The sequence below is a fragment of the Staurois parvus genome, unplaced genomic scaffold (assembly GCF_062004578.1).
Source record: "Staurois parvus isolate SC_StPar_1 unplaced genomic scaffold, SC_StPar_1.0 ptg000929l, whole genome shotgun sequence".
In the NCBI taxonomy this organism is placed as follows: Eukaryota; Metazoa; Chordata; class Amphibia; order Anura; family Ranidae; genus Staurois; species Staurois parvus.
Window position 1 is genome coordinate 143,537 of NW_028318725.1, and position 27,066 is coordinate 170,602.

At 40.2% G+C, this 27,066-nt stretch overlaps 1 protein-coding gene across 1 annotated transcript; it reads left to right on the top strand.

Moving 5' to 3' along the window:
* The first annotated feature begins 11,801 nt into the window (after positions 1 to 11,801).
* Positions 11,802 to 22,856, top strand: KCNV2 (potassium voltage-gated channel modifier subfamily V member 2). Its single transcript, XM_089656688.1, has 2 exons — positions 11,802 to 13,202; positions 22,210 to 22,856. The coding sequence occupies exons 1-2, from the start codon at positions 11,802 to 11,804 to the stop codon at positions 22,483 to 22,485; spliced, it is 1,677 nt and encodes a 558-aa protein (XP_089512814.1). The 3' UTR covers positions 22,486 to 22,856.
* The last annotated feature ends 4,210 nt before the right edge of the window (positions 22,857 to 27,066 follow it).

Sequence of the window (27,066 nt, forward strand, 5' to 3'; positions counted from 1 at the left end):
GACTTATAGTGGGACTGAGTGCGCTGGGAAATCTGACACTAACTGACACTGGGTGGGAGGTAGACGAACTGACACTGACATCACTAGTGATGATGCTATGCACTGTCACTGTACTAATGACACTGGCTGGGAAGGGGTTAACATCTCGGGTAATTAAGGGGTTAAGAATGTGCCTAAGTGTTAATGTGCAATATGTGCTACTTTTTACTAAAAATCTGTTTCTTCTTCTCACTGCTTTGCAGGGAGAAGAAAAAGAGATTGTTCCCGCTGTGATTGGACAGCCATGAAACATTGGCTGAAACCTGCTGACAAAATCCCACTCCACAGCGGAGTAAGCAGGAAGGGCGCACATCCTGAACCCGGAAGCAGGTGCTGACGTACAGGTATGTGACAGTGCCTGTACATACCTCTCGCCCACAGTAAAATTACAGCAGGTGGGTCAGAAAGTGGTTAACTATCAATTTAGGCCCCAGAAACAAAGTGACTATAAATCAGAGAGAAACCCTTGGAGGAGGAGAAAATCTTATTATATAATGACTATGCATTGATATACTTAGATGGCTCTGAACAGTCCTTTGGTGTATTACTGAGGGTGGTGCAGGGATTTGGAACAGTCTCTGGTCTAAAAGTGGACTGGGACAAGTCCTTGGCTTTTCCGATTGGCCCATTCCTACCTTATGTACAATCTTCCCGACCACATCTAACCACATTATTTAAAAATATTGATATCCAAGTTCACTCAACATTTACTGAATATGAGACCCTTAATGTGCTTCCTATAGTTAATTAAATGGATAGTAAATTATGTGTATGCTCTACTCCAGGGCTCAAAATTTCAAGTCCTGAGCTACTAGCCAGGCCTTAAGAGTTACTCGCTACCAGTTGCCCCACCCAACCCCTACCCTGCTACACCCCTAATTCCGCCCCTAAACACGCCCTTTCATGAAATGACACTGTTAAATGTAACCCACATTACGTCAGGGTCCCCAGAGTCCCCCCCATATTACATCAGGGCCTCCAATGTCCCCCTAAACACTCCATCATACTTAGACCATGCACCGCATACAACCACAACCCCCCATAATCTTTCACTCACAAAACCATAACTCTACCAAGCATATCCTACCTCCTATCCAACTCAGCAATACCTCTAGTGCCCCATACTCTACCACCTATAATAACCACATAATCCTGAACCTGACCAAACAACCCATACATGTAGGTTTACATACAGACACATGTACACACACACACAGACACCTGTACAGACACACGTACATACACACACACATACAGACAAATGTATACACACACAGACACATATACATATACAGACACACATACATGTACATACACACAGACATATGTACATACACAAAAATACATGTACATACAAGCAGACACATGTACAGATACACACATGTACATACACACACACAAACACATGTAAATGCACACAGACATGTACATGCATACACAGACAGACACACAGATACATGTACATACACACACACATGTACACACACACACACACATACAAATACACACACAAATACACACACACGTACACAGCCCTATAAAAAGTTGCAGTACTTCGTTACCTTCACTCACAGAGCTGGGTACTGCACTCTAGGGGGAGGCAGAGAACACAGCACACTCCTTCCTTTGCTTTCACTTTGTTCAACTTTTGAGCAGTCTGACAGCTCCCAGTGCGAGTGATAGATCCGGCCCTGAGTTCCGAGCCTGCTCAGCAAGACGGCCCTGGGGACACACTCGCCCCCAACTTATTTCCACTCACCAATGCGAGTAGGCAAGTGGAAATTTCAAGGCCTGCTCTACTCTACCGCTTAATTTGATAAATTTCTTTAATACTGTGAAAATTATTTATTTACTTAAGTTTTTGTATCTGTTTTTTTCTTGAAAAAGTTGTTCCAACGTATTGATTCTATTGTCTCTTCATTTATTTGGAACGATTTTCCACCCAGGCTTGCTAGGGTCTCATTACAGGCTTCTAAGGAAGACAGTGGTATAGCATATCCTTACTTTCATCTTTTTTTTTTACAGAATGCCAGTGATGGGTCCTGGATGGGAGATATGTGTCCCCATTTTTTGGGTTGTGGTTTCTTTAAGGAGGACTCAGGGATTTTCCACCCATGCAGGATAAGTGTTTCTAGGGTGATCCTATACAAAAGGGGACAATGACTTAGAGTTTTGGCAGGATTTCTAATTCCTACAATTCTCAGAATTTGGCGGTATAGAGAGATTTTTGGTGGGAAAGATCCTCCAACCCTGACTATGGGCACTGTGGTCCTGAAAGGGTTTACCACTTGCACAAAGGGGCTGAAAAGAGCAGGGAGAAGTCAGCAGAGGTCTGTAAGGTGGATTGGAACAGGACACAGTGGACTGACTTATGACTGAAACACTACTGCTGAGCTCTTGCAACATTTCTGGACCTCTGAGCAGGTGGGAACTTTTAAAACCCTGTGGTGGGACAAGTGTGACGGAGGTGAGCTCCTTTTATTGTGTACCGGAAGTGTGGACTGTTTTGTTTATTTTTTCCATGCTGAAGTAAGCTGTTTTTGTTTAACATTTGAAAAATAAAGAGTGTTGCTTCTACCTATGGCTGGCTGGTGATCCCGCCACCACCGTATCACCATATATACAGTACAATCATATAATGTGTATTTAATATATAACCAATAATTATAGTTATAGTGTTATAGATTCCTTTTGTCTTAACTTATAGTGGAAACATCATCCATTTACGTTTAATATACAGTACACAGATAATAGATATACTGTACAGTATGTGTAGTAAAATGGAATGACACAGGGAAAAGCATTGAATATGCTAACTGAAATGTATTTAATAATTTGTGCAGAATCCTTTGTTGGTAATGACAGCATCAAGACGCCTCCTGTATGGAGAAACTAGTCGCATGCATTGCTCAGGTGTGATTGTGGCCCATTCTTCCACACACAGTCTGCAAATCTTGTAGGTTCTGTGGGCCTCTTCTATGAACTCTGATCTTTAGTTTTTTCCATAGATTTTCTATTGGATTCATGTCAGGTGATTGGCTTGGCCATTCTAGCAGCTTTATTTTCCTTCTGTGAAACCAGTTGAGAGTTTCCTTGGCTTTGTGCTTAGGATCATTGTCTTGGTACATTTTTCCATTCTTCCTTCCTTCAATGATATGAAGTTTGCCAGTACGATATGCTGAAAAACATTAGCCCCATGCCATGATGTTCCCATCTCCAAATGTCACTATTGGTATGGTCTTTTTGGGTTGATGTGCAGTGTCATTTGACCTCCAAACCTGGTGTGTATTATGACATCCAAAGAGTTCAATTTTGGTCTCATCTGACAATACTATATTTTTACAGTATTTCACAGGCTTGTCTAAATGTGCAACAAACTTTAAATGAGCTTCAACATACTTTTTTCTTCAGCAATGGAGTCTTGTGTGGTGAGCAGGGGTGGACTGACCATTTGGAAACTCGGCACTGCCCGAGGGCCCGGGGTCAGTAGGGGCCCCATGAGATGCCCATAGTACCTTTTTTATAGGCTTTTTTGAGTTTGGGCAAGGACACAGGGGCCCCATGATCCCCTATTGCCCGGGGGCCCCATGAGTTGTCAGTCCACCCCTGGTGGTGAGTGTGCATACATGCCATGGCAGTTGAATGCATTACTTATTGTTTTCTTTGAAACTATTGTACCTGCTAATTCCAGGTCTTTCTGAAGTTCTCCACAAGTGGTCCTTGGCTCTTGGACAACTCTTCTGATAATTCTTTTCACTCCTTTGTCAGAAATCTTGTGAGGAGCACCTGGTTGTGGCCGGTTTATGATGAAATTATATTCTTTCGCTTCCTGATTATGGCCCCAACAGTACTCACTGGAACATTCAGAAATTTAGAAATTATATATAATAAAATTGGCCCTAAATTATATTTTTTTCCTTTCCTTTACAGTAACAACGTCAACTCAAGTGTTTTTCTTTTGTGCCATTTTGCACCAATGAAAAAGCCCTTCTCTTCACCATCATATTACCCAGCCTATGTTGTAATCTGAATTTAAATGCTAAATTCACCTTTTGGGAAGAAATAATATTTCTGCAGAAAAAAAAAATGTGTGTATATATTATTTTTTCCTGCAGGAGTCTAGAAAGCATTGCACCTGTGGTCAGTAGATCACATGTGCAATGCCAAGCTTCTGCAGATTCTCAGTGTAGCTGTGTTCTTGTATCTCCCATAAAGGGACTTACTGGTGTGCAGAATGTATCAATGAACTACAAGAGCACTCACCAGTACCCTTGCAGTTCATTGAGAATTACAAGCCATTTGCTGCAATTGCAGATGGTTCACATTCACTGTGAATGAATGATGTGACATGTGGGCAGATCCCCGCACAGCCATGCTATTTTTAAATTGCAACAGTGGGTGCATGGAGAAGAACCCCTGCCCGCTGTCACAGTGGGAGAATCGGGAAAGGGGTGCGGGGGGATTGCCGCAGATACATGTTACAAATATGGATGTAATGTGTAACATGCTCCCAAAGGTGAACGTATCCTTTAAGTATGCCTTGCAAATTGTTTACACTGTTTATATTCTTTATGCGCTGTGCATATATACCATTTTAAAATAGCGACCCTAAAAAGAAAAAAAACAGAATCTGTACAAGAAACAAAAAAAAAAGAAAACTGTCTGGATTATACAGACATCCAGCACATGAGTGGAAGGCAAGGATACACATATGGGCAGACAGATGGCACAAGGATTGCAGCCAAATACTTAAAAAGAATGACCATCAAATAAATAAATACACACTGTGATTGATAACAGTTCTCAGATCTGTTACAAGTCTGCTCTGCAATAGCAGATTGATTATATTAAAGCTGACCTATTCTGAAATATTAACATCCGTGACAGGTCCTCCACTGTTAGTCATATAACCAAAAGCCTAAGTATTTGACTACCTGAGATAAGATTCACTAGTCCTCTTCAGCAATGATCACTCAAGGAAGTTAAAGTGGTTCTAAAGCCTTAAGTTTTTTTTTACCTAAATGCATTCTCTGCATTAGGAGAAAAAAAACTTCAGTGTCCATGATCCCCCCCAGGCCCCCCTATACTTACCTGAGCTTGATCTCGATCCAACGCTGTGCACGAAAGCAGCGGCTCTCTCCACTCTCTCTCTCCTCACAAGGTAGATTGATAGCAGAAGGAGCCTTCATTCTGTCTATCAAATCCTATGACAAGGTAGCCCCACTGTTTGTGTCTATGGATGCACGTAGAAGGGCACGGGAAGAAGTCTGCATGAGTACCCCCTTAGCAAGCAGCTTGCTAAGGGGGGTATTCAGGCGGCATGAGGAGCCAGGAGAGCAGGCAGGGATCCCCAGAAGAGGAGGATCGGGGGTGCTGTGAAAAAAACAGAGCAGGCAAGTATGACGTTTGTTATTTTAGGAAACAATTTAAAGGTTTAGAGTCACTTTAAATGGGCTGAAAAAAAGACGTGTTGAAAATTCTAGTGTTTGGTCTAACAGAGAAAAAAATCCTTGCTGTTCATCAGGGATAATTGGCTAACCTTCCACAATATTTTCCTTTTGAATCTACCATATGGACTATCTATTTATAAAAAGTGCAGATAATCCAGACAGTATACCCTCTTTCCACTTCCACAGCATCCTTTATTGAACTGGTACCCAGAATTAATCATATTCAAGACAAACTCTTGTCCTTACAGGCCTGTAGTTACTAGGTGAAGACCTTGCTCCCTTTATAAAAATGGATATTATATTTTCTTGCAGCAATTCACTGGTACCAAGCCATTAATTAAAAAATCTCTAAGAATTTGAAACAATGATTTAGCTTAGCTCTATAGGGATGCCTGGATGTAAGCCATCTGGTCCAGGTGCTTTATTCACTTTTATTGGGTCCTATTATTTCTGGACCATGAATAAACTACTAACATGCATTTGAGCCTGATTAAATACCATCTTCATGCTGTACATCATGTCCCTTTATATAGAGAGCTAATTCAGATATTTGACAGATTTGCATATCCTTTAACTATTTAGTGACCAACTTTTTTTTAGAGGGCCCGTGTACTCAGACTTGTCTCTTTACTATCAATATATTTAACCAACTTTGCTTCCTAGCACTACCTCCTTTATTGCACCTCAGATCGCTGAACCAATCTTGCTAATTTCACATGCATAATATTATCATTATTTAGCTACAGATCCCTAAATAATAAATTTTCGCAAAGCACCAGAAATATAGAGTCAGAAAATGGTTCAGTTGATTTTGTATGTGCCATGATAGTTGCACAGATGTGTATCAAAATGACATTTTCAATATAAAGAAACTAAAACAGCGATTACCCACAAAAATAACAAAATCTGAAAGATTCCAATTAAATATATGAATGATTACATTGTATTGATTTATTAAACACGTATGTGTAAAATTAAAAGTGTAAATAAATAAAGTATATATAAACCCAAAAGAAAAAAATGTAATACATTGCGGATTATTAGTCCTCGGTGTGCTGGCTGCATTTGCTTTCTTTCTTCAAGCTGCTTTTCTATTACTTTCACTTGATTATCCTGCAAACAACACACTTCCTGTCTCTGGGTGGTTATGTTACTCCTCCACTGCATCTTTGGAGGTGGCCATGGTTGTCACCCTAGGCTGCTCTCCTGATTTGGTTTAAAAACATGTCTGCATCTTTCCCTCTTCATTATATGGGGAAGGACAAATTACACTTCCTGTTTTAGGGCGACAATGCTCTTTCCTTGTCCCCTAATTTTTCTCCTGTACTGTACACCATGTCACATGGACTTCCGATGGAGACTTCAAGTGGCCGATTATTGTACTTTATGTAGGCATGGACTACTGTTGTCACCTTCAGGAAACTTGCCCTGAGATATGCATTGCAGCCATTGCTGGAGTGAATTTATGAAGACAAGACCTGGTTGCAGGAGATCAGCAGCACTGAAATAAAAGAAAATTATTATAGACAGTACTTTAGCAAATTAAATGTCAATTAGTGCTTATTTCTACGCTTATATACTTCATTGTTGTAGTTTTAAAATGATTCCCCCAAAACTATTTTTCAAGCTTTATCATGTATGCAGGACCATATTAATGCAGAATGCTGCTCTAGGTACAGCTGATTGATAATGCCCACTGCTTACATGACAAATTTTCAAGACACAATAAACACCAGTAATATTGGTGACTGTGGGCAGCCCATTAAACAGCAAAAATGTATTGCTTCCTGTGATGTGCTCTTGGAGCAGCTGATGGAAGAGCAGGCTGTTGTGTATTTGTTAAGTAATGCGTATCACCATTTTAACTGCCTCCCGCCCACCATATAGTCCAATGACGGGCACAAGGTGGTTCTCTCATTCTGGGAGGATGTCATATGACGTCCTCCCATTCTCACTGCGCATGCACGGCTCCGGAAGCGCACAGCGCGGCAATCGGCGGTGCGCTGTGTCCCTTGGTCATAGCGGATCACCGATCCACAGAAAGAGCCGAAGATGTCAGCTTGGTCATGTGATCAGCTGTGTCCAATCACAGCTGATCACATGTAAACAGGGAAATGCCGGTTATCAGTATTTCTCTCCTCACGAGCTGTCACGCTGAAAGCTCAAGAGGAGAGCAGAGCCGGTAATCGGCATCCCTCAGAGGGGACATGTGTCCTGATGATCAGTGTAGCCCCAGCAGTGCCACCTGTCAGTGTCCATCAGTGCCAGCTCTCAGTGCTCATCCATGCCACCTGCCAGAGCCCATCAGTGCCACATCAATGTCACATATCAGTGTCTACCAGTACACATTAATGCCACATATCAGTGCCCATCTGAGCTGCCTTTCAGTGTCACCCATCAGTGCCAGTCAGTGCCACCTATCAGTGCCAATCAGTGCCACCTATCAGTGCTGCCAATCAGTGCCACCTATCAGTGCCAGTCAGTGCCACCTATCAATGCCAGTCAGTGCCACCTATCAGTGTGCATCAGTGCCACCTATCAGTTCCTGTCAGTGCTGCCTATCAGTGCCGCCTAACAGTGCCAGTCAGTGCCACCTAACCGTGCCAGTCAGTGCCGCCTATCAGTGCCCATCAATGCCGCCTATTAGTGCCACCTATCAGTGCCGCCTATCAGTGCCATACATCAGTGCTACCTTTCAGTGCCCATCAGTGATGCCTGTCAATGCCCATCAGTGCAACCTACCAGTGCCTCTTCATCAGTGCCCATCAGTGCCACCTATCAGTGTCCATCAGTGCAGCCTATCAGTGCCCATCACTGCAGCCTCATTAGCACACATCAGTTAAGGAGAAAAATCACTTATTTACAAAATGTTATAACTAAAACTTAGAAAAATTTTCAGTGGTTTTTGGTTTGTTTAAGAAAAAATAAAAATCCCAGAGGTGATTAAATACCACCAAAATAAAGCTCTATCTGTCACAAAAAATGATAGAAATTTCATATGGGTACAGTGTTGCATGACCGCGCAATTGTCATTCAAAATGTGACAGCGCTGAAAGCTGGAAATTGTCCTGGGCAGGAAGGGGGTATAAGTGCCCTGTAGGCTAGTGGTTAAGAAAATGATGGCATTTCTGTTTGCAAAGCTTTAAGAGATAATAGGAGGAGTTGGAGCAGGAATTTTGTGTGAATAATAAAGATGATGGCCTGTTAACGGTACATTTGCAGTGCTGAGAAACAACAATGGCAACGAGGACGCTTGAACTCTGCAGTGCAGCCTCTAATGAAATTTCTGCAGTGTCCAGGAGAGTCTGCAGTGCCCTAGTATCTCTGGTATGAACAATTTTCAATCAACTAGCATCTGGCCTGGATGGGGCCTTACATGAGCGACAGATGACCTTTAACCCCTTAGGTTCAAAACTATAGGATTTTCTCAACTCTGGGAGCAGATTCTTCATACACATCTGTAGAGCTACCTCCACAGGAGCTGCTAGTATATTTGGGTCCTCTGTTCATTACTGGGCTCATAACAGAGCCACAACCTTGCTGACAGCACCAAAATATCTTGGCCAGTGAGTCTCCTGGCTGCCATACAAGGAAAATATGCACACACAGTAGCACTCAACCTGGGAGATACTCCCCAAGTAAGATGAGAAAGAGTAACAAGAAACTAAGGCTAGCTCACTTGAAGGCCCTCAGTCAGAAGGGTCTAGGTTTAAGCACTAGGAAGTCTGTCAAATCTTCTACACACAAATAAACTATAAGATTGGTTCTTCTGCCGGCTGGATGGGACCCTTAAGTTGGTGCACAGTGAAGGGTACAGTCCCTTTAAAATATGAAGAAATTTAATAATCACATATTTAGCCACAAAGTGATTTGTGGCGTTCTCCTTAATATGAGGAATTGATGAGAAATGTTCACTTTAAGATAAGGAGTTGGAAACAAGAGCCATCTTAAGGAGGGGGGAGGAGGAATTGACAGAAGTATATATCTTTAAATAGTGAAGTTGAACAAAATCCTTCCTTAGATGGCTTGTACTTAGGTTAATGTGACTACAGTGTTCTGCCTAGCAGGGAGTAGAGGGGTTAACTCTTTCAAGTAAACTGCAGGCAGTGTCCGTGGAAGCAGTTTAGGATGGCAGACTGCTGCAATCAAAGTGCTCTGGCACATGTGCCCCCTGCAAAGGCCTATGCTGAAGGATGTCCTTGAACAAAAACTGGATTGGCAATAAATGTTTTCAACAAAGAGTAAGGGTAGGTGGGTCAGGAACCCTCTCAGTCAATCCTTATATAATGTTGAGCGAAGCAATGAGAGTCCAGCATGGGGGCACCCTTTTTCTTTTAAAGATGTGACTGTGATGGAAAGTTACTCCTTTGATCCTGCTCCAAACAGTCTCCCAAGGCTGCCTTTCCACTGAATGCTCAGCTTTACTGTGTTTGATGTGGCTTCCTGGCCTACCCCAGTGTGGTCCAGGCCCATATGGTTGACACAGCTTATTCCACATGCTCCTGTCACCAACCAAGTCTCTCTCCTCACTCCCTCCATGTTTCTGGGCTTTTGCTTTTATATGCTCCCACTGCTAGGTGATTACTCATGGACTGTGTAGTTTAGTTGCAGCTTAACTGTGAAGAAAGTTCTGCTTACAGCATACAACTCCCAGCAGTCCTGGACACCTGTATTAAGGCTGTGATGAATAGTAATGCTAAACACTGCCATTGTGTGGTTAAATATTAATCTGCACTCACATTAACAATGCCCCATTGTTAAACATCTATAATAAAAGCCATGGAACAATATTTTAAACCATCTACAAATGCTTTAGTGGTCAGAGTTCATTTTTGTAAACGCTAAAAGTAATTTATTTAGGGTTTCCATATACTTTATTGTACAGGTAATGGGGTAGTCCTTTGATAATTTTGATGTTTCGGGTTCTAGCAGTTCTTCCCATAGTTCTTAATGTGGTATTAAACCCAAAAGCAAATATTTATTATATTGCAGCTTACCAATTCTTAGATGTGATGGCTGTATCAGTTTTCTTTTTTTAGGCTTTATTTTGTTTATTTTCACCTGGTGATCCAGCTAGTAAGTCTGTTGTTTTTCAACAGAACAAGCTCTCTTGCAGATGTAGCAGTTACAGGATTTAGACAAACCATTTACCACAGACAGGGGTGCTTACAATGGTTAGTTTTTATTTATTTATTTATTTAAACCCTTGATCCCAAAAGGAAAAAAAGACTGTTGCTGTAGCTGCTTATACAGTGTGAGCTGGAGTTTTGCTTTAATGTATAATATGTAATCTGCTGCAAATCTGCTAGTACATCTAACACTCCCTTTCCCCCATATTACAAAGCTGTTGTCCAAAGTTGCCCCTGTGGACATTCATCCAGAGTGGCGGCACTCTAATACAGGAGGTGTGTTACTGGCTACATGACCAAGTGAAAACAGGAGGGTAAGCCTAAATAAAAAGAAAAGAAAAAGAAGATTAATGCAGCCACCACATCTGATTGGTAAGTTTCCAAATATTGCATTTTTGGTTTTGAGCTTAATACTGCTTTAATTACTTTCCCATGAACATGTTCTCCCACCACTTAGCTCTGGAACTAGAGTGACAATGTGCATTCATGGAATGTTCTTATGTGCCTAATGCTACAGTTCCTTCTATTGAATGCTGAATGCCAAATCACCCCCAGAGTAGTACTGGAATCCTCCCCCATTTGTTCCACTGTTGGACTTTAGCACATATGTCTTGTAGCATAAGGAGGAGGGGGAATTATTGCTAAAAATTAAACTGGTCCCTGGAAACCATTATGGCAAGTATGTTGTTTCATATGGGGATATGTAATATACCATATACAGTACATTGCTTTAATTTCAAGGAGAACATTCAGTCACCACATCCATGCATGTGCCATCTTTACTGAGAAATATCTCCATCTTCCTCTACACATTATAAATATAGAATTAAAATATAGAAAGCATATTAATGTCATTTTAGTGCTAAAGTTTTATGAACTGGATATAGGTCTATCGGTGTGATACATTTGTTTAGAGCTCCAGTGAATGTTGTAAGTTGAAGGCTGAACGGGATAATAACATGAAAATCCCTTCTTAAGTATTTAAATCTTCTTTGTCAGCAGGACGTAAAACTGCCAGAGACACATACAGCATAAAATGCTTTGCTATTGTTTCCTTTCATGCAACTAAAATACAAGGGAAGATAGAAACTATATACATCCCTGGAGAGATAGCCATTACTCCTGGCAAACAGGTATGACTGATGTCCTTTTCATGACTGGGATGGTTGAACCCTAACCAGACATGCTGCAGTACAAGCAGAGGGCCAGGGCTCCTCCTTTGTCATTTTTTAGAGAAGGATGTGGAAGACCCCGTGGTGATGAAGACAGATTTCGACTGGCTAGAGATTCTACCAACTATCATTGGAACTCAGAAAGCAATTATATATACTACATTGAGGATGAAGATGATGATGTAGAGGAACAGAAATGGGCAGAACGAGAAGAAAAACGACTGGATGGATGGAAAAAGCAGTTCATTTCTAGCCATGAATATGGATCCTATGATGATGACCAAGACATACGTTTATTTTCTCCCTCTGTTTTAGGAAACATTTGCAGTAGCTTGATACATATCAATGTGGGTGGAACAGCTTACTTTATATCTTACATGGTAGCAGCTAGTTATCCCAAGACTCGGATAGGGCGATTGGCAACATATACTGATCGGCAACGTAAACTAGATCTATGTGATGATTACAGCCCAGTGGAGGATGTCTATTTCTTTGACCGTGACCCAGCTATCTTTCATCATATCTACAACTTCTACCGTACTGGGGTGCTGTGGGTAAGGGATGAGCTGTGTCCTCGCAGTTTTCTGGAAGAAATCAACTATTGGGGAGTAAGAGTGAAACATACTCCTCGTTGCTGTCGGATATCATTTGAGGAGAGGCAGGATGAGCTCAATGAGCAGTTAAAGGTCCAAAGAGAACTCAGAGCTGAAATGGAGACCGAGGAGAATGAGGAACTCTTTAGAGGAATGCTTTATGGACAGCTGAGACGTCGTATCTGGAACTTAATGGAAAAACCCTTCTCTTCATTCACAGCAAAGGCCATGGCAGTAGCATCCAGCTTCTTTGTTCTCATATCGGTTGTGGCTATGACACTTAACACAGTTGAAGATATGCAATACAAAAATTCTGCTGGTCTTGCTAATGGTAAACCTTATTTGGAGCATGTGGAGACCGTCTGTATTGCATTCTTTACTTTAGAGTACATACTACGTCTCATCTCAACTCCAGACATACAGCATTTTTTGCGCAGTGTTCTTAACGCTGTGGACCTCATTGCAATTTTGCCACTCTATTTACAATTGCTTCTAGAAAAGTTTTCCGATGAGGATGAAAGTGGTAAAAAGTCCAGCCATGAACATGAAATAGAGGCTGTAGGACGTGTCGGTAAAGTTGGACAAGTACTTAGAATAATGAGACTGATGCGTATATTCCGAATCCTTAAGCTGGCACGCCATTCTACAGGACTAAGAGCTTTTGGGTTCACTCTTCGACAGTGCTACCAGCAAGTGGGCTGTCTTTTACTTTTCATTGCCATGGGAATCTTTTCTTTTTCAGCTATGGTCTACACGGTTGAACATGATGTCTCTGGCACAAACTTCACAAGTATTCCTCATGCCTGGTGGTGGGCAGCCGTAAGTGTTGTTTTTAGTGTCCACAACAAACTGTACATTTTCTGAATTGTCTGAATGAATGAATGAATATATATATATATATATATATATATATATATATATATTTCAGACTTGACTGATCTAGTGAATACAAATTAATCATGATTGTCTGGTTTCATGATTTTCTGCAGATCAGACAGATTAATGCCTTAATATTCAGGCAAATCAAACATTTGTTAATTGGCAGCTCTCCTGGTTTGATCATCACTACTAGGGTCAAATTTTATTTAAGAAAACAATTGAATAATACTAACAAAATATATAAACTGCATGATATACATTTTACCATCTGAGGAATGAACTGCATGTAAACAACAAGTATTTGTATGTGAAGATATTTCCACAAAGGAGAAATATCACTTGCCTTTTGCTGTTACAGAAAACTAGTTTAAATTTCAAATCAGTTTGGCAATGGGAGAGAATACACTGTACTGTAAATCAGATCTAAGCAGTTTGAGCAGGAGTGAGTGGTGACAAATCATATTTGTAGTATCCCATATACCGTATGTGCCTAAAAGTGTCATATTACTAACATTATGACAGAGGTGTCAGGGCAGTTGAGTCAAACTAGACAGGCAAGCTTACAGAATGACACGGCAAGAAAACAAACAAACACATAAATAATCATTTAAAACTTTTTAAATATATATATATATATATATATATATATATATATATATATATACATTTTCTATTCACCTTTACAAAACAGGACATGCAAAAGGAGAAATCAGTAAACAGTTACGTAGCACCACTGCCATAGAACACAAAAGACAATCACTGTATACAAAGCAATCCTGTCCTAAGCAATGTCCTAAAATCTGCTTAGGTCTTCTAAAATAGGGTCCAACAAATCCAATCAATAATTTAGACAACCTAATTAACATTTTATGAATGAACTGGGTTTTACATGAGCCCACACACCTTTAGCTTTAAGTACCATTCACTGTACAATTTATATCACTAAAAAAAGCATAGGTAATATGAGCGCATATATAGTAATTCATAACCAATCAGAAGCCACTTTTGTTGTAATCTCAAGTCTGATTGGTTACTAGGGCTTACTGCACACTGCCTTCTAAAAGAAGAATCCTTCTACAGATTGATTCTATATATTTGCATTTCATTATATATATACAGTATATTATACTGTATAAACATAACGTATATGTAAACTCAGCATTTTATATTCCTGATACTGTATGCGCCTACTGTACCATGTACTTGTTTGAAAAATAGTATCCTGTTCTCTTTGTATTACTTCCTTTGTGTGAAATGCCTGGTGTTCCTGCCAGTCTCCCTGCTTTTCTAATAAAAAGCGACCACACTATGCATGCGTGGTCAGTTATCTAGCTGTGCTGGGAACTCTTTGTGCTCACCTCCAATAATCAGACATCCGCTGACATGCCAACCCCCCCGGCACAGCAGTTCACTGGGAAGATCAGTGTGCTGCTGTCTCTCTTTCCCTAGCTTTTATGAAGCTGAGAACAGAGGGAAAAAAGGTGTATTTAATGTTTTTTATATCTACAGTGCATCCAGAAAGTATTCACAGCGCTTAACTTATGCTACATTTTGTTATGTTACAGCCTTATTCCAAAATGGATTAAATTCACTTTTATCCTCAACATTATACAAACAATACCCCAAAATGACGTGAAAGAAGTTCGTTTTGAAATCTTTGCAATTTATTAAAAATAAAAAACGAAAAAAAAACACATGTACATAAGTATTCATAGCCTTTGCCATGACACTCAAATTTGAGCTTTAGTGCACCCTATTCCCACTGATCATCCTTGAGATGTTTCCACAACTTGATTGGAGTCCACCTGTGGGAAATTCAGTTGATTGGACATGATTAGGAAAGGCATAAACCTGTCTATATAAGGTCCCACAGTTAACAGTGCATGTCAGAGCACAAACCAAGCCATGAAGTCCAAGGAATTGTCCGTAGACCTCCAAGACAGGATAGTATTAAGGCACAGATCTAGGGAAGGGTACAGAAAATGTTCTGCAGCATTGAAGGTCCCAAGGAACACAGTGGCCTCCATCATCTGTAAATGGAAGAAATTTGGAACCACCAGGAACCTTCCTAGAGTTGGCCGCCCAGCCTGAGTGATTGATGGGGCAGGGCCTTAGCCAGGGAGGTAACCAAGCACCCGATGGTCACTCTGAAAGAGCTCCAGCATTTCTCTGTAGAGAGAGGAGAACCTTCCAGAGGAATAACCATCTCTGCAGCACTCCACCAATTAGGCCTGTATGGTAGAGTGGCCAGACATAAGCCACTCCTCAACTCACTGGCTTGAATGCCAAGCATCATATCTGGAGGAAACCAGGCACCGCTCACCCCCTGGCCAATACCATCCCTACAGTGAAGCATGGTGGTGGCAGAATCATGCTGTGGGGAAGTTTTTCAGCAGCAGGAACTGGGAGAATAGTCAGGATAGAAGGAAAGATGACTGCAGCAATGTACAGAGACATCCTTGATGAAAACCAGTTCCAGAGCGCTCTGGACCTTAGCCTGGGGTGACGGTTCATCTTTCAACAGGACATCGACCCTAAGCACACAGCCCACATAACAAAGGAGTGGCTATGGGCCAACTCTATGAATGTCCTGGAGTGACCCAGCCAGAGCCCAGACTTGAACCCGATTAAACATCTCTGGAGAGATCTGAAAGTGGCTGTGCACCAACGCTCCCCATCCAACCTGATGGAGCTTGAGAGGTACTGCAAAGAAGAATGGGAGAAATTGCCCAAAAATAAGTGTGCCAAGCTTGTAATTGGTGTTAAAGGTGCTTCAACAAAGTATTGAGCAAAGGCTGTGAATACTTACGGACATATGTTTTTTTTCGTTTTTTATTTTTAATAAATTGCAAAGATTTCAAAACAAACTTCTTTCACGTTGTCATTATGGGGTATTGTTTGTAGAATGTTGATGAAAAAAATTAATTGAATCCATTGTGGAATAAGGCTGTAGCATAACAAAATGTGGCAAAAGTTAAGCGCTGTGAATACTTTCTGGATGCACTGTATACACAAATGTTTTGCCTTTAAGGCTACGTTCACACTAGCGTTGTGTGCAGGTGGCAGAAAGGCTTTTACCGCTTCCCAAACGCCTTGGACAATTCTGCACATTGTAGTACATAGTGCTGTTCTAACGGGAGCGGCAAAACAGACGTCTCTGGTCGAGTCAGGAGGCGTTGAAGCCTCCTATTCTAGTCTATGGTGCTGCTCCACAAACGCCCGGCTGGCGCTGGTTGCGGGGCGTTTGCGGAGCGATAACACCATTCAACTTCATTATAGGCGTTTGTGGGGTGTTTTTAGCACTCGGCAAATGCCTAGCAACCGCCGCTGAATCGCGCATGCGGCGTTTGCGGAGCTTCGCAAATGCCGGACCAACGCTTGCCAAACGCTATAGGGGCGTTTGGCAAGAGTTTGTAAAATAGTCAAGTGTGAACGAGCCCTAATTTCAATTTTAAACTGAATGAGTTGTTTTACAAGGTGAGGGTTTACAGTACAATCACTTTAAAGTGTGTGTGAATGCTAATGAATCAGTTCAGTCTAAATTTTCTTAGTACCCAATAGTCACTTTATTCATAATAAAATATAAACACCAAATACATTTGAAATTAACTTTTTTAAAGCAGTTAAATGTCTGCTAACCAGTCTATCTTCCAAGCTGGTGAGGTCAGTAGAGGCAGAGACTTGTTAGGAGGATATGCAGCTTCCTCCCACATAACATCAGGATGGGGGACAGGGTGTGTTTCCATTGAGGGAGGACAGTTAAAGACATCAGCATCAGATAAGTGTCAGACAGAGCAGGGCTGGGCAAGAGGGCATGGCAGCAAGGCTGACTAAAGCACTACAGGCACGCGGTTCTGTATCTCCGATCAGCCACCAGAGACCTGATTCTGTGCTTGGCGGGGTCAGATTTCAAAAAGCAAAGAAGAAGGACTGGAAATGGTAGCATCATCAGGTATTTCTATGTAAAAGAAGAAATAAAACTACAACCCTTTCACTCACCGACATGGAAAGACATTGCATTTTAAATAATAAATTCAGTAGCTTTAATAGCCTTGTCCCACCCAGCTTATTACTCTCACTCACCATAATTATGTGATCAACATTCACCTGACCATAACTTTCTTGATGTTTACACCTGTGGATCACATCCTGGTGCCCCTACAGGATCTTAAAAAGGCCAACTACAAGCAATACAGTATATTGTGATTCTACCAAGGAATATCATACAGCAACAAGGAACAAAATTGAAAACAGGATCCATGGTAGTGGATAAAATGAAAAAAGCATATAAAACAGCATTACCAGCATAGCAATCTGACCCTTTTCATCTCCATGACTTTATCAAGGGTTCGTTGCTGATTTTCCCATAATGCTCTTAAATTATACACATTTATCTCATTCTTCACTCTTTCAGTTACTGAATCTTTATATAAAGTACCATCCTGCAATAATAGACAGTGTACCATACAGACAGTACAGACCAGAGTCGTAACTAGAACCTTCAGGGCCCCAATGCAAGAAACCATGAAGGGCCCCCTTGACCCTGTCTCGATGCCTTTGCCACTGGTCCCAGGACCCTTCCCACTGATTCAGGGCGATTTACTCCTGTTGCGGGGCTTTTTATTGCAGTCCCAACACAGGACCCTTTCACATGTTCTTCAGCAGGACCCTTTCCTGCATAGTTGCCAACCTTTCCAAAAAATTTTCAGGGACTCCTTTTTTTTCAGCCAGGCATTGTAGGCGAAGAACATATATTAATTAGGGGTGGGGCATCTAAAATTCTATAAGAACTACCTAATGCTATACCCCCTGGAATGCCTCCATACCCCTCAGCACACCTCTATACCCTCTGTACATCTCTGTACCTTCCAAATAACCCCTGTAACCCTAGCACACCTCTGTACCCCCCAACACACATCTGTACTCCTTTGCACCTCCTACACACCTCTGCACCTCCCAGCATCCTCCCTACCCCCCAGCACACCTCTGCACCTTCTAGAATCCTCTTTATCCCCCAGTATGCCTCCATACTTCCAGAAATCCTTTGTAACCCCCAACACACCTCCGCAATCATCGGTATGGCCTGACTGGAGCCTGGGCTGAGGCTGCCACATGCTCTACCATAGCGATTTGTTTTCATGTGTGGCTTATAGGATATTCCCTCCCCCCATCTTATGCTTAGTTGAGCTTGATCTCGATCCAGCGATGTGCACGAGAGCAGCGACCTACTCTGCTCTCTCCCTCCATATTGGCTCAGAAACAGCAGTAGAAGCCATTGGATTCTGTTGCTGTCAATCACAGCCAGTGAGGAGGGAGTGGGGCCGGGCCAAGATGTGTTTTTGTGTTCCAATGGACACACAGAGCCAGCTCAGGAGCGAACCTGTTAAGTGTTCCCATAGCAAGCAGCTTGTTATGGGGGCACATGGCAGAGGGGGGTGAGCCAAGAGCGCCAGTGGGGGAACCAAGAAGAGGAGAAATGGGGCTGCGCTCTGAAAAACCATTGCACAGAGCAGGTAATTATAGCATGTTTGTTACTGAAAATTTTACAATCACTTTAAGCTAGCAGTACAAGGTTAGATTTTTTGGAACATTCGTATGAAATGATGAAAACTGTTTGTCAAAACATTTGATGGTGCAATCATTGAGTCAACAAATTTTGTTTGAAAGCCCTTAAAAATGTTATGACCTGCTACTTGAATGGATTCCCAGATGTAATTAAATAGGTTTCTGATTTTGCTGATGAAATTAAGGAAAGAAGCATATTGCATAATTAGAAGTATATGTATATATATATATATATATATACCCACACACACACACACACAACGCAAAACATAAATCAGTACTACCCTTTTGATAAGTGAGATTTTAATCAATCTCAATGAACACAAGAACAATTTTTGAACTTTGGACAAAACTGAGTTTTATAAAACATTTGTTTAGCTCATTACATGAAAGTAAGGTTAATAATGTAACTTAGTTTACAAAATCTTCAGTTTTACTTAAATTAGTTGAAGCAAAAATGAATACACCCCACAACAAAATCTACTATATCTAGTATGTTGTATGACCTCCATGATTTGTAAGGACAGCACCAAGTCTTCTAGGCATGGAATGAACATGTTGGTGACATACTGCAACATCTTTCTTTTTCCATTCTTTAATAACAACCTCTTTTAGAGTCTGGATGCTGGATGGAGAGTATTGCTCAACTTGTCTCTTCAGAATTCCCCATAGGTGTTTGATTGGGTTTAGATCAGGAGACATACTTGGCCACTGAATCACTTTTACCCTGCTCTTCTCCAGAAATGCAATAGTGGTCTTAGATGTGTGTTTTGGATCATTGTCATGATGGAAAAGTGCATGACGACCAAGGGCATGGAGTGATGGTAGCATCTTCTCTTTCAATATAGAGCAGTACATCTGTGAATTCATGATACCATCAATGAAATGCAGCTTCCTGACACCAGCAGCACTCATGCAGCTCCACAGAAGGACACTGCCACCACCAGGTTTCACTGTAGGCACCATGCCTTTTCCTTTGTACTCCTCATCTTTACGACGCTATACAGTTTTGAAGTCATCAGTTCCAAAAACATTTATCTTGGTCTCATCCCTCCAGAGTACAGAGTCCCAGTAGTCTTCTTCTTTTTCAGCATGGGACTTGGCAAATTCTAGGAGGACTTTTTTGTGCATGGGCTTTAGGAGAGACTTCCTTCGTGGACAACACTCATGCATGCCATTCCTCTGCAGTGTACACTGTATTGTGTCACCGGAAACAACCAACCCAGTTTGGTTTTCTACTTCTTTAGCTAACTGCAGTGAACTTGCATGGGGATTTTCTTTACCCGTCTCATCAGTAGACGTTCCTATCAAGGTGTTAACTTACGTGGACGGCCTGGACATCTCTGTGAGGTGGTTGCAGTTTCATCTCTGTTAAATTTTTGTATCACTTTTGCTGCAGTATTCTGACTGATAAGTAATTCTTTGCTGATCTTCTTGTAGCCTTCATCTTTCTTGTGTAACAAATGATTTTCTTTCTCAGGCCTTGTGACATTTCTCTTCCCTGTGGAGCCATTGCTGACAACATGAAATGGGAAGGGGTTTTCTTTGTTAAGTAACGCCCTTTTACAATCAGCTCTCTGCTGGATACCTGTTTAATGAATAATTAGACTCACCTTTAGTTGAATTCTTGTTAATTAGAGTTTTGTTGTCTAAAATTTAGCTTTGCACCTAAGACTTTCATTGGGGTGTATTCATTTTTGCAACATGGTTTTGAATGAATTTGTTAGGAAAAATACTTCTTTGTGTGTGCAAATTAACAAATCTTGTTTGCAATCAATGGCCTGCATTTATTGGGGTATAGTTTCCCATAGAAAATGTTGATTCTGAAAGGAAAGTAAAGGTTTTCTGACAAATTTGTTGGGGTGTACTCATTTATGCTAAGCACTGTATATATATAAGAAATCAGACTTATTGGAGTTTAAATATCAAGTGAGTTTTGATCTTCTGAGTGGTGGTCAGACAGTTCTGGTAAGTGTGAGACTGCACAGGGGGCAGCAGAGGTTACAAGCTAGACAGGAGGAGGGATATTGACTTTGTTTTGACCTCTATTGCTGGTGGTGTCTCCAAGGAGAAAGAAAATAGTGCAGGGTGTGTGGTGTTTACATCTGGGAATGATAGAAAATTAGATTGCACATCGGTAATTTGGAACCATTCTGCAGCATTTGTTTGGCAAAATACTTCACCAGACAAATAATGTTCCAATACAATCTGCAGATCAAATTTTAAATAAAAAATAAATAAAAAAAATAATTAGTGCACTTTCAAGCCTGCTTAATAAATACTGTAAATTACATTCGGGATGTGCAAAGGATGGTTGCCAATATCAGCAAATCAAACATTAGCTAAATGGAATCAGGTAATGTCTGATTGCAACATCTTGATTGCTATGGGTTACTACCCTTTGTCCATTATCCTCTTTTCACTGGGAAATTTAACTTTTCGGAGGATTATATCACTGTGCATGATTCCAAATGGTCTGTTCAAGGACTTATCATATATTTGCTAGTCCTATGAGGAAAAATAACTTATACACTTTCTTGACATGTCTGAAGTATCAGTGCAGTTATTTGCTTAGGCCACAACACATTCAACTAAAATGAATGTGTCCATTTTTTTTTTGCATTCTAGTCTCATATCGAAAATGAAGAGGTTACTAAAGTTCCAAAAATTCTTTTACGAAAAAATAAAAATTCAGAAGTGATGTAATGTATCTGTATTGGATTTTTCCAGTTACACAAAAATCATATGATCTGGTATCGTACAGTATGGGAAAAATCTTCATACTTGTCCCTTCAAATAATTTAGGACGAAAGCTGTGTCTTAATGATCAGATTATTGCACGGTCGCTTTGAAAGCATTTATTTTATACGATTTTCTGATCGTATGTACTAGGCTTTAGTGAATACAGGACTTTTTATGAGAGGTTAGGTGACATTTTGTGCTGGGGGTCTTTCTCCCTAGGATCTGTTACTGAAGAGGTGTATAGAGGTGTTCACATGAATGATGTGTTATATATGTACTAGGGCAAATTTTAAATGTAAATCACTTGACCTACAAGTATGTTTTCATAGAGGAAAATGGAAGCCCCCATAGCATGAACATAGCCCAGTGGTATGATGCATAGGGATTATAATCACACATCAACATTTTCTATATAGAAAATTTTGTTCAATGGCCACATTTTATATACGGTCTGTATGCTAACCATTTACTGTGGTGCTGATCAATTATTATCAGCTAATCAAGCCCTCAGAGCTTCTCAGTGCTAGCGGTAATCTTTTCAGGCAAGCTGTCCTTCCTGCTTACCCTATATGTACTCAAAAAAGGAGACAGTTTCTATAAAGTAAGTGAACACATGAACATTGTTGTTATTTGATTTCAGGTCAGCATCTCTACAGTGGGATATGGAGACACTTACCCAGAAACTCATCTTGGTCGTCTGTTTGCTTTCCTTTGCATTGCTTTTGGGATCATTCTAAATGGAATGCCCATTTCCATTCTTTATAACAAGTTTTCAGATTACTATAGCAAACTAAAATCCTATGAATATACTACAATTCGAAAGAAAAGAGGAAAAGTTCAGTTTACTGGACGAGCTATGAAGAAGATATCTGAGTGCTGTGCTGTGCCAACACAGCATCTGCCAGGACATCACTGAAATCCCACAAGGATTAATCTGCATCTCTTACACTGACAGACTGCCTATTTTAAAGGTAACATCATGAAATGATAAAACTTCCAGGAGAAATGGAATATTTGTAATTCTATCCTATCCTCTGCATGAAAGTGGAATTTTACCCATACCGTTTAATAACAATTAATGTTCTTCGACAAAGGAACATACATTCCACATTAATAATTATGTTACCAAAATATGTGCGTGCTGTAATTTGCCCCCAGCATTGCTCTTGTTTTTTGTGGCTGGAGGATGCCATTTTGTTGAAGCACAGCCACTTCATTACTGAGAACTCTCCTTGGTCTTAAAAACTATATGTCACTTTGTGCAATTAAAATATGTACATCCCCAGGCTTGATTGTATGTTTTGACTCAGTTAGAGAGGACAGTTTATAGAAGCTTTACAGTGCTCACTGCTGCTGCCAAGGTGGAGAAGAGAGAATATCAGAGAGATAAGATAAGACACCATCTCTGTAAGTTTAACTCTTTTGTATCTCTGTGTCAGCAGAGTTTGTCCTGTCACCTCTCCTGCTTTCTTTTCTCCCTCCCAAATCTGTGTTCCTTCCACACAGTCTATGTCATTCCTGTTGCTTTCTTACCACCTTTAGCAACAGTAAATCTTAAAGCTGTCAGCTGATAAGCCTCTAGTGGCTCTGGTTTTAGGCAGTGCTGAGAATAGGGTGCAACTGAGTATGTGCAAAGCACGGTGAGTCTGTGCATTGCTGGAATTTAAACAGCAAAGGCACTAATTTTTATTGTTTTATATAGCTACACCTGCAAAGGGGCCCAACATGAAGTGACCTGTAAGGACCTAAGTTTCTGAATAACATTCTACTTGACAGCGTTTGATTTATCCCTTACTAACAAAAACATAATTATATGCAGTATAATATACAATGCAACATACATGACCTCTCATGATAAGTTGGCTACTGTTGCACTATGTGTAGTAAGGTTTCACATTCACTTACAATTCAGACTTTAAACCTGACTTAGGGCCTGTGTTGACAAGCTTTTTTTTTGTGTCAGAATTGCTTTTTCATCCATACAAGTCAGCAGGAATGCAACAGCAGCTTGAAGCAAGTTAATACAGCTTAGCAGGAGGTTAACTGCAGCTCAAAAGGAGGTCAGTTGAAGGTCAAACATAAAACTTAAAAAATATATATACAGTATCTCACAGAAGTGAGTACACCCCTCACATGTTTGTAAATATTTGATTCTATCTTTTTATGTGACAACACTGAAGAAATTATACTTTGCTACAATGTAAAGTAGTGAGTGTACAGCTTGTATAACAGTGTAAATTTGCTGTCCCCTCAAAATAACTCAACACACAGCCATTAATGTCTAAACCGCTGGCAACAAAAGTGAGTACACCCCTAAGTGAAAATGTCCAAACTGGACCATTTTTCCTCACCGGTGTCATGTGACTCGTCAGTGTTACAAGGTCTCAGGTGTGAATGGGGAGCAGGTGTGTTAAATTTGGTGTTATCGCTCTCACTTTCTCATACTGGTCATTGGAAGTTCAACATGGCACCTCATGGCAAAGAACTCTCTGAGGATCTGAAAAAAGAATTGTTGCTCTACATAAAGATGTAAATATTCAAAAGAGGGGGAGGTGCAGCGCTATACAAAATAACAGACAATAATGAAATTAAAAGTCAAATTCATATAATAGATAGTGACTGTGTGCTAATAAAATAAAGCCACTGGATGGTGGCTATAAAGTGAAAGAAGTGCAAGATAAATAAATAAAAGAATCCAATGAAGGGGTGCTCTTAAGATCCAAGATGATCCTCAGACGTCCAATGATTGGAACAGCCAGGTGATAAGTAATGTAAGGATTGCACACTCACCAGATACGCAATCTTTATGCGCATTTGTATATAAAATCACTGGACCTCTGGTGTCATCAGATTGGTCTGGTCAGATCTGGTCACATGGCTTTTGCTGCCTGGCACTCGGATAGATGCGGCTGCTCTGTAGATCTGGCTGGTTTTCACCAGAGCTCCTTGCAGCAGTACTGTTCCTGATCCCTTTCACGTGTGTTTGCCTGTGCTCACAGAGGTTTTTTTTGATTGTCTACAGGTTTTTTTTGATTGTCTACATAAAGATGGCCTAGGCTATAAGAAGCTATAATAAGCACAGTGTCATTTCTTAAGTGTTGTTACATGGAAAGATAAAATAAAATATTTACAAAAATGTTAGGGGTGTACTCACTTCTGTGAGATACTGTATATCAGACCTTTAAAGAGATAATAAATCCTTACCTAAGCCCAATGAAGTGACTAGCTCTAGGTGATACACAGTGAAGAATAACTTCACATACATAAGCTATACCTGTTCATCTGCACCCTCTCTCCTCTACAGCTTTCTAAAGTACACAGTTTAGATAGCATTTCTCAGCTTCTAGGAGTCAACGTGCAGAGATATGATGTCACACTGCACATCACAGAGTGTAATCTGAGACCTGAGTGGAGGGAAAGGACACACCCCACTCTAAACAGCCTCACAGGAAAACATGCACATTTGAAGCTGTCAGTCACATGCTGTGTCCTAGTGTGGGACAGGACTGTCTCCAGGCCTTTTCTAGAGTCTGGAAAAACTTTCAGAAGTGACTCGTGCAGATAGCAGAGGAATGAGAGAGCAGACATGATCCATACTAAGTGCTATGGACTGAAGCAGATACCCAATATAGGTTATGCTTTATCCATTTTTCATTTCAGAGGTTTAAAAGCACTTTAAGGTCTAATTAGAAATTGGTTTTACCTATCACATTTAAGGGAGGGATATACTTGTTCTGGACATTAGTACTGAGATTTTATATTTATTAGTGGTTCCAAATGAATAATTACTGCAGTAGGGAACAGACAAAAAGATACACTCAGCATCTTTCCTAATCTCTGTTCTGTTTATTTGGTGCATTTGAAGTTTTTATATATAGATGATTACGTAGGTATCACATTAATATTACAATTGTACTTTTATGGTAACAAGGGGTGGTACATAGGCAGGCTAATTTCTAATCAGGATTCAAAAGAATGCAAACATAATGAAAATATGATTAGTGCCGTGTGCAATACATAGGCAAAGCATACAACATAAAATGCAGTTTTATACAGAATTTCCAAATTTCCTTTACATACTGTATGTATTTATTGGGAATGCAACATTGATGATTATACTTATACACATCATCAAAAATATTAATTCAGATATTCAACACTATAGTCTTATTGTTAATGTGTTCCCTACACTTACGCAGCTGATAGATGGTAATACTCCAAATCAATACTCTCCTTATGTATATCACAGGAAAAAAATAGTTTCTGCTGAAGAAGCATAAGGTGAGCCATTGCCGGTGATATAAAGTGGATCTAAATCTACAATTTACATCTTCAGTGTAAACATTTGCATTGGAGTCTATAGGCACAATAAATTCATAAGGTAGATATCTACTGAGGACTATCTTTTCAGCAGCTGAAATGTTGACTACTGATTATTCTTCTCATATATTCACGTTTACATGTATTATTGGTTAAGCTGTGAGCAACTATATTGATGCACCTGGGTAAATGTTATATCTTTTATATATGGATAAGAAACTAAAATGATCAAATATGTATCTTACTATTATGTATATTGTCATTATTTTGTATAAGTGAGTATCTTGTATATATCATGTAGCTTGTCTTTCAAAGTTTGGCCAGTCGCAGACACATTAGGGCTGATTTATTAAGGGCCTTTTCTCAGCACCTGCATTGAGGTTTTGAAAAGATTTCCAACAGGTAAGAAACCATAACAGGTTTTTATTGTTGCTTGTGTAACGAATATTACAAAAAACTGTTCAGATTTTAAATACCAATCTTCATCTGAAGTAGTGTTGCTGAGAGGTTGGCTACTGGGGGCACATGGAAAGTGAAATAAACCCTTTTAATCCTTATGAAAGACTGAGATAGTAGGTAGGGGAGTAGTAGTAGTAGTTTACAACCCATCAATGTCAATTTGCTTGGTGTTCTCATATAGGAAAAGTTGTTCTCCAAACACTTTTTAGTGTAAAACCAATAATCACAGAATAGCAGCTATAACTGAAAAACCTTCTCCCAACTTCTAGGAAACAAAACTACTCAACTATCATACAGCCAAGACAAGGTCAACTTTCAATTGATTCAATCCATGCTTTCAAGGCGCTAACTGGGGTTAGCAGTCTGCTAATCCCTTGTTGGAGAAAATGCAAACACAGCATTGCAAATCCCATTTTATGTGTTTGGAAAAGGAAAGAAATAGTTTAAAAAAAATCAATACAGTTGTCATCTATAGGCTGATAACACACAGGTGATTCTGCCACTTATGACAAATCGCCAGCAGCAGCCATATCCATGTAGCTGCCACTCCCACTACAATTCTCACTCTCCCTTTCAAATACAGGGGTAAGGACTAGGTAATATTTATTAATATAGTAATATATTAATAATAAAAAAATAAAAATGCATTAACTACTTCCCTCAAATGGATGTACCCGTAAGTTCTTGAGTTTCATGCAGTCATGACCCTGGTATCTTT

Coding starts and splice junctions, on each gene's coding strand:
- KCNV2 (XM_089656688.1), top strand. CDS start 11,802: ATGCTGCAGTACAAGCAGAGGGCCAGGGCTCCTCCTTTGTCATTTTTT. Junction 13,203..22,209: donor ATGCCTGGTGGTGGGCAGCC/GTAAGTGTTGTT, acceptor ATTTGATTTCAG/GTCAGCATCTCTACAGTGGG.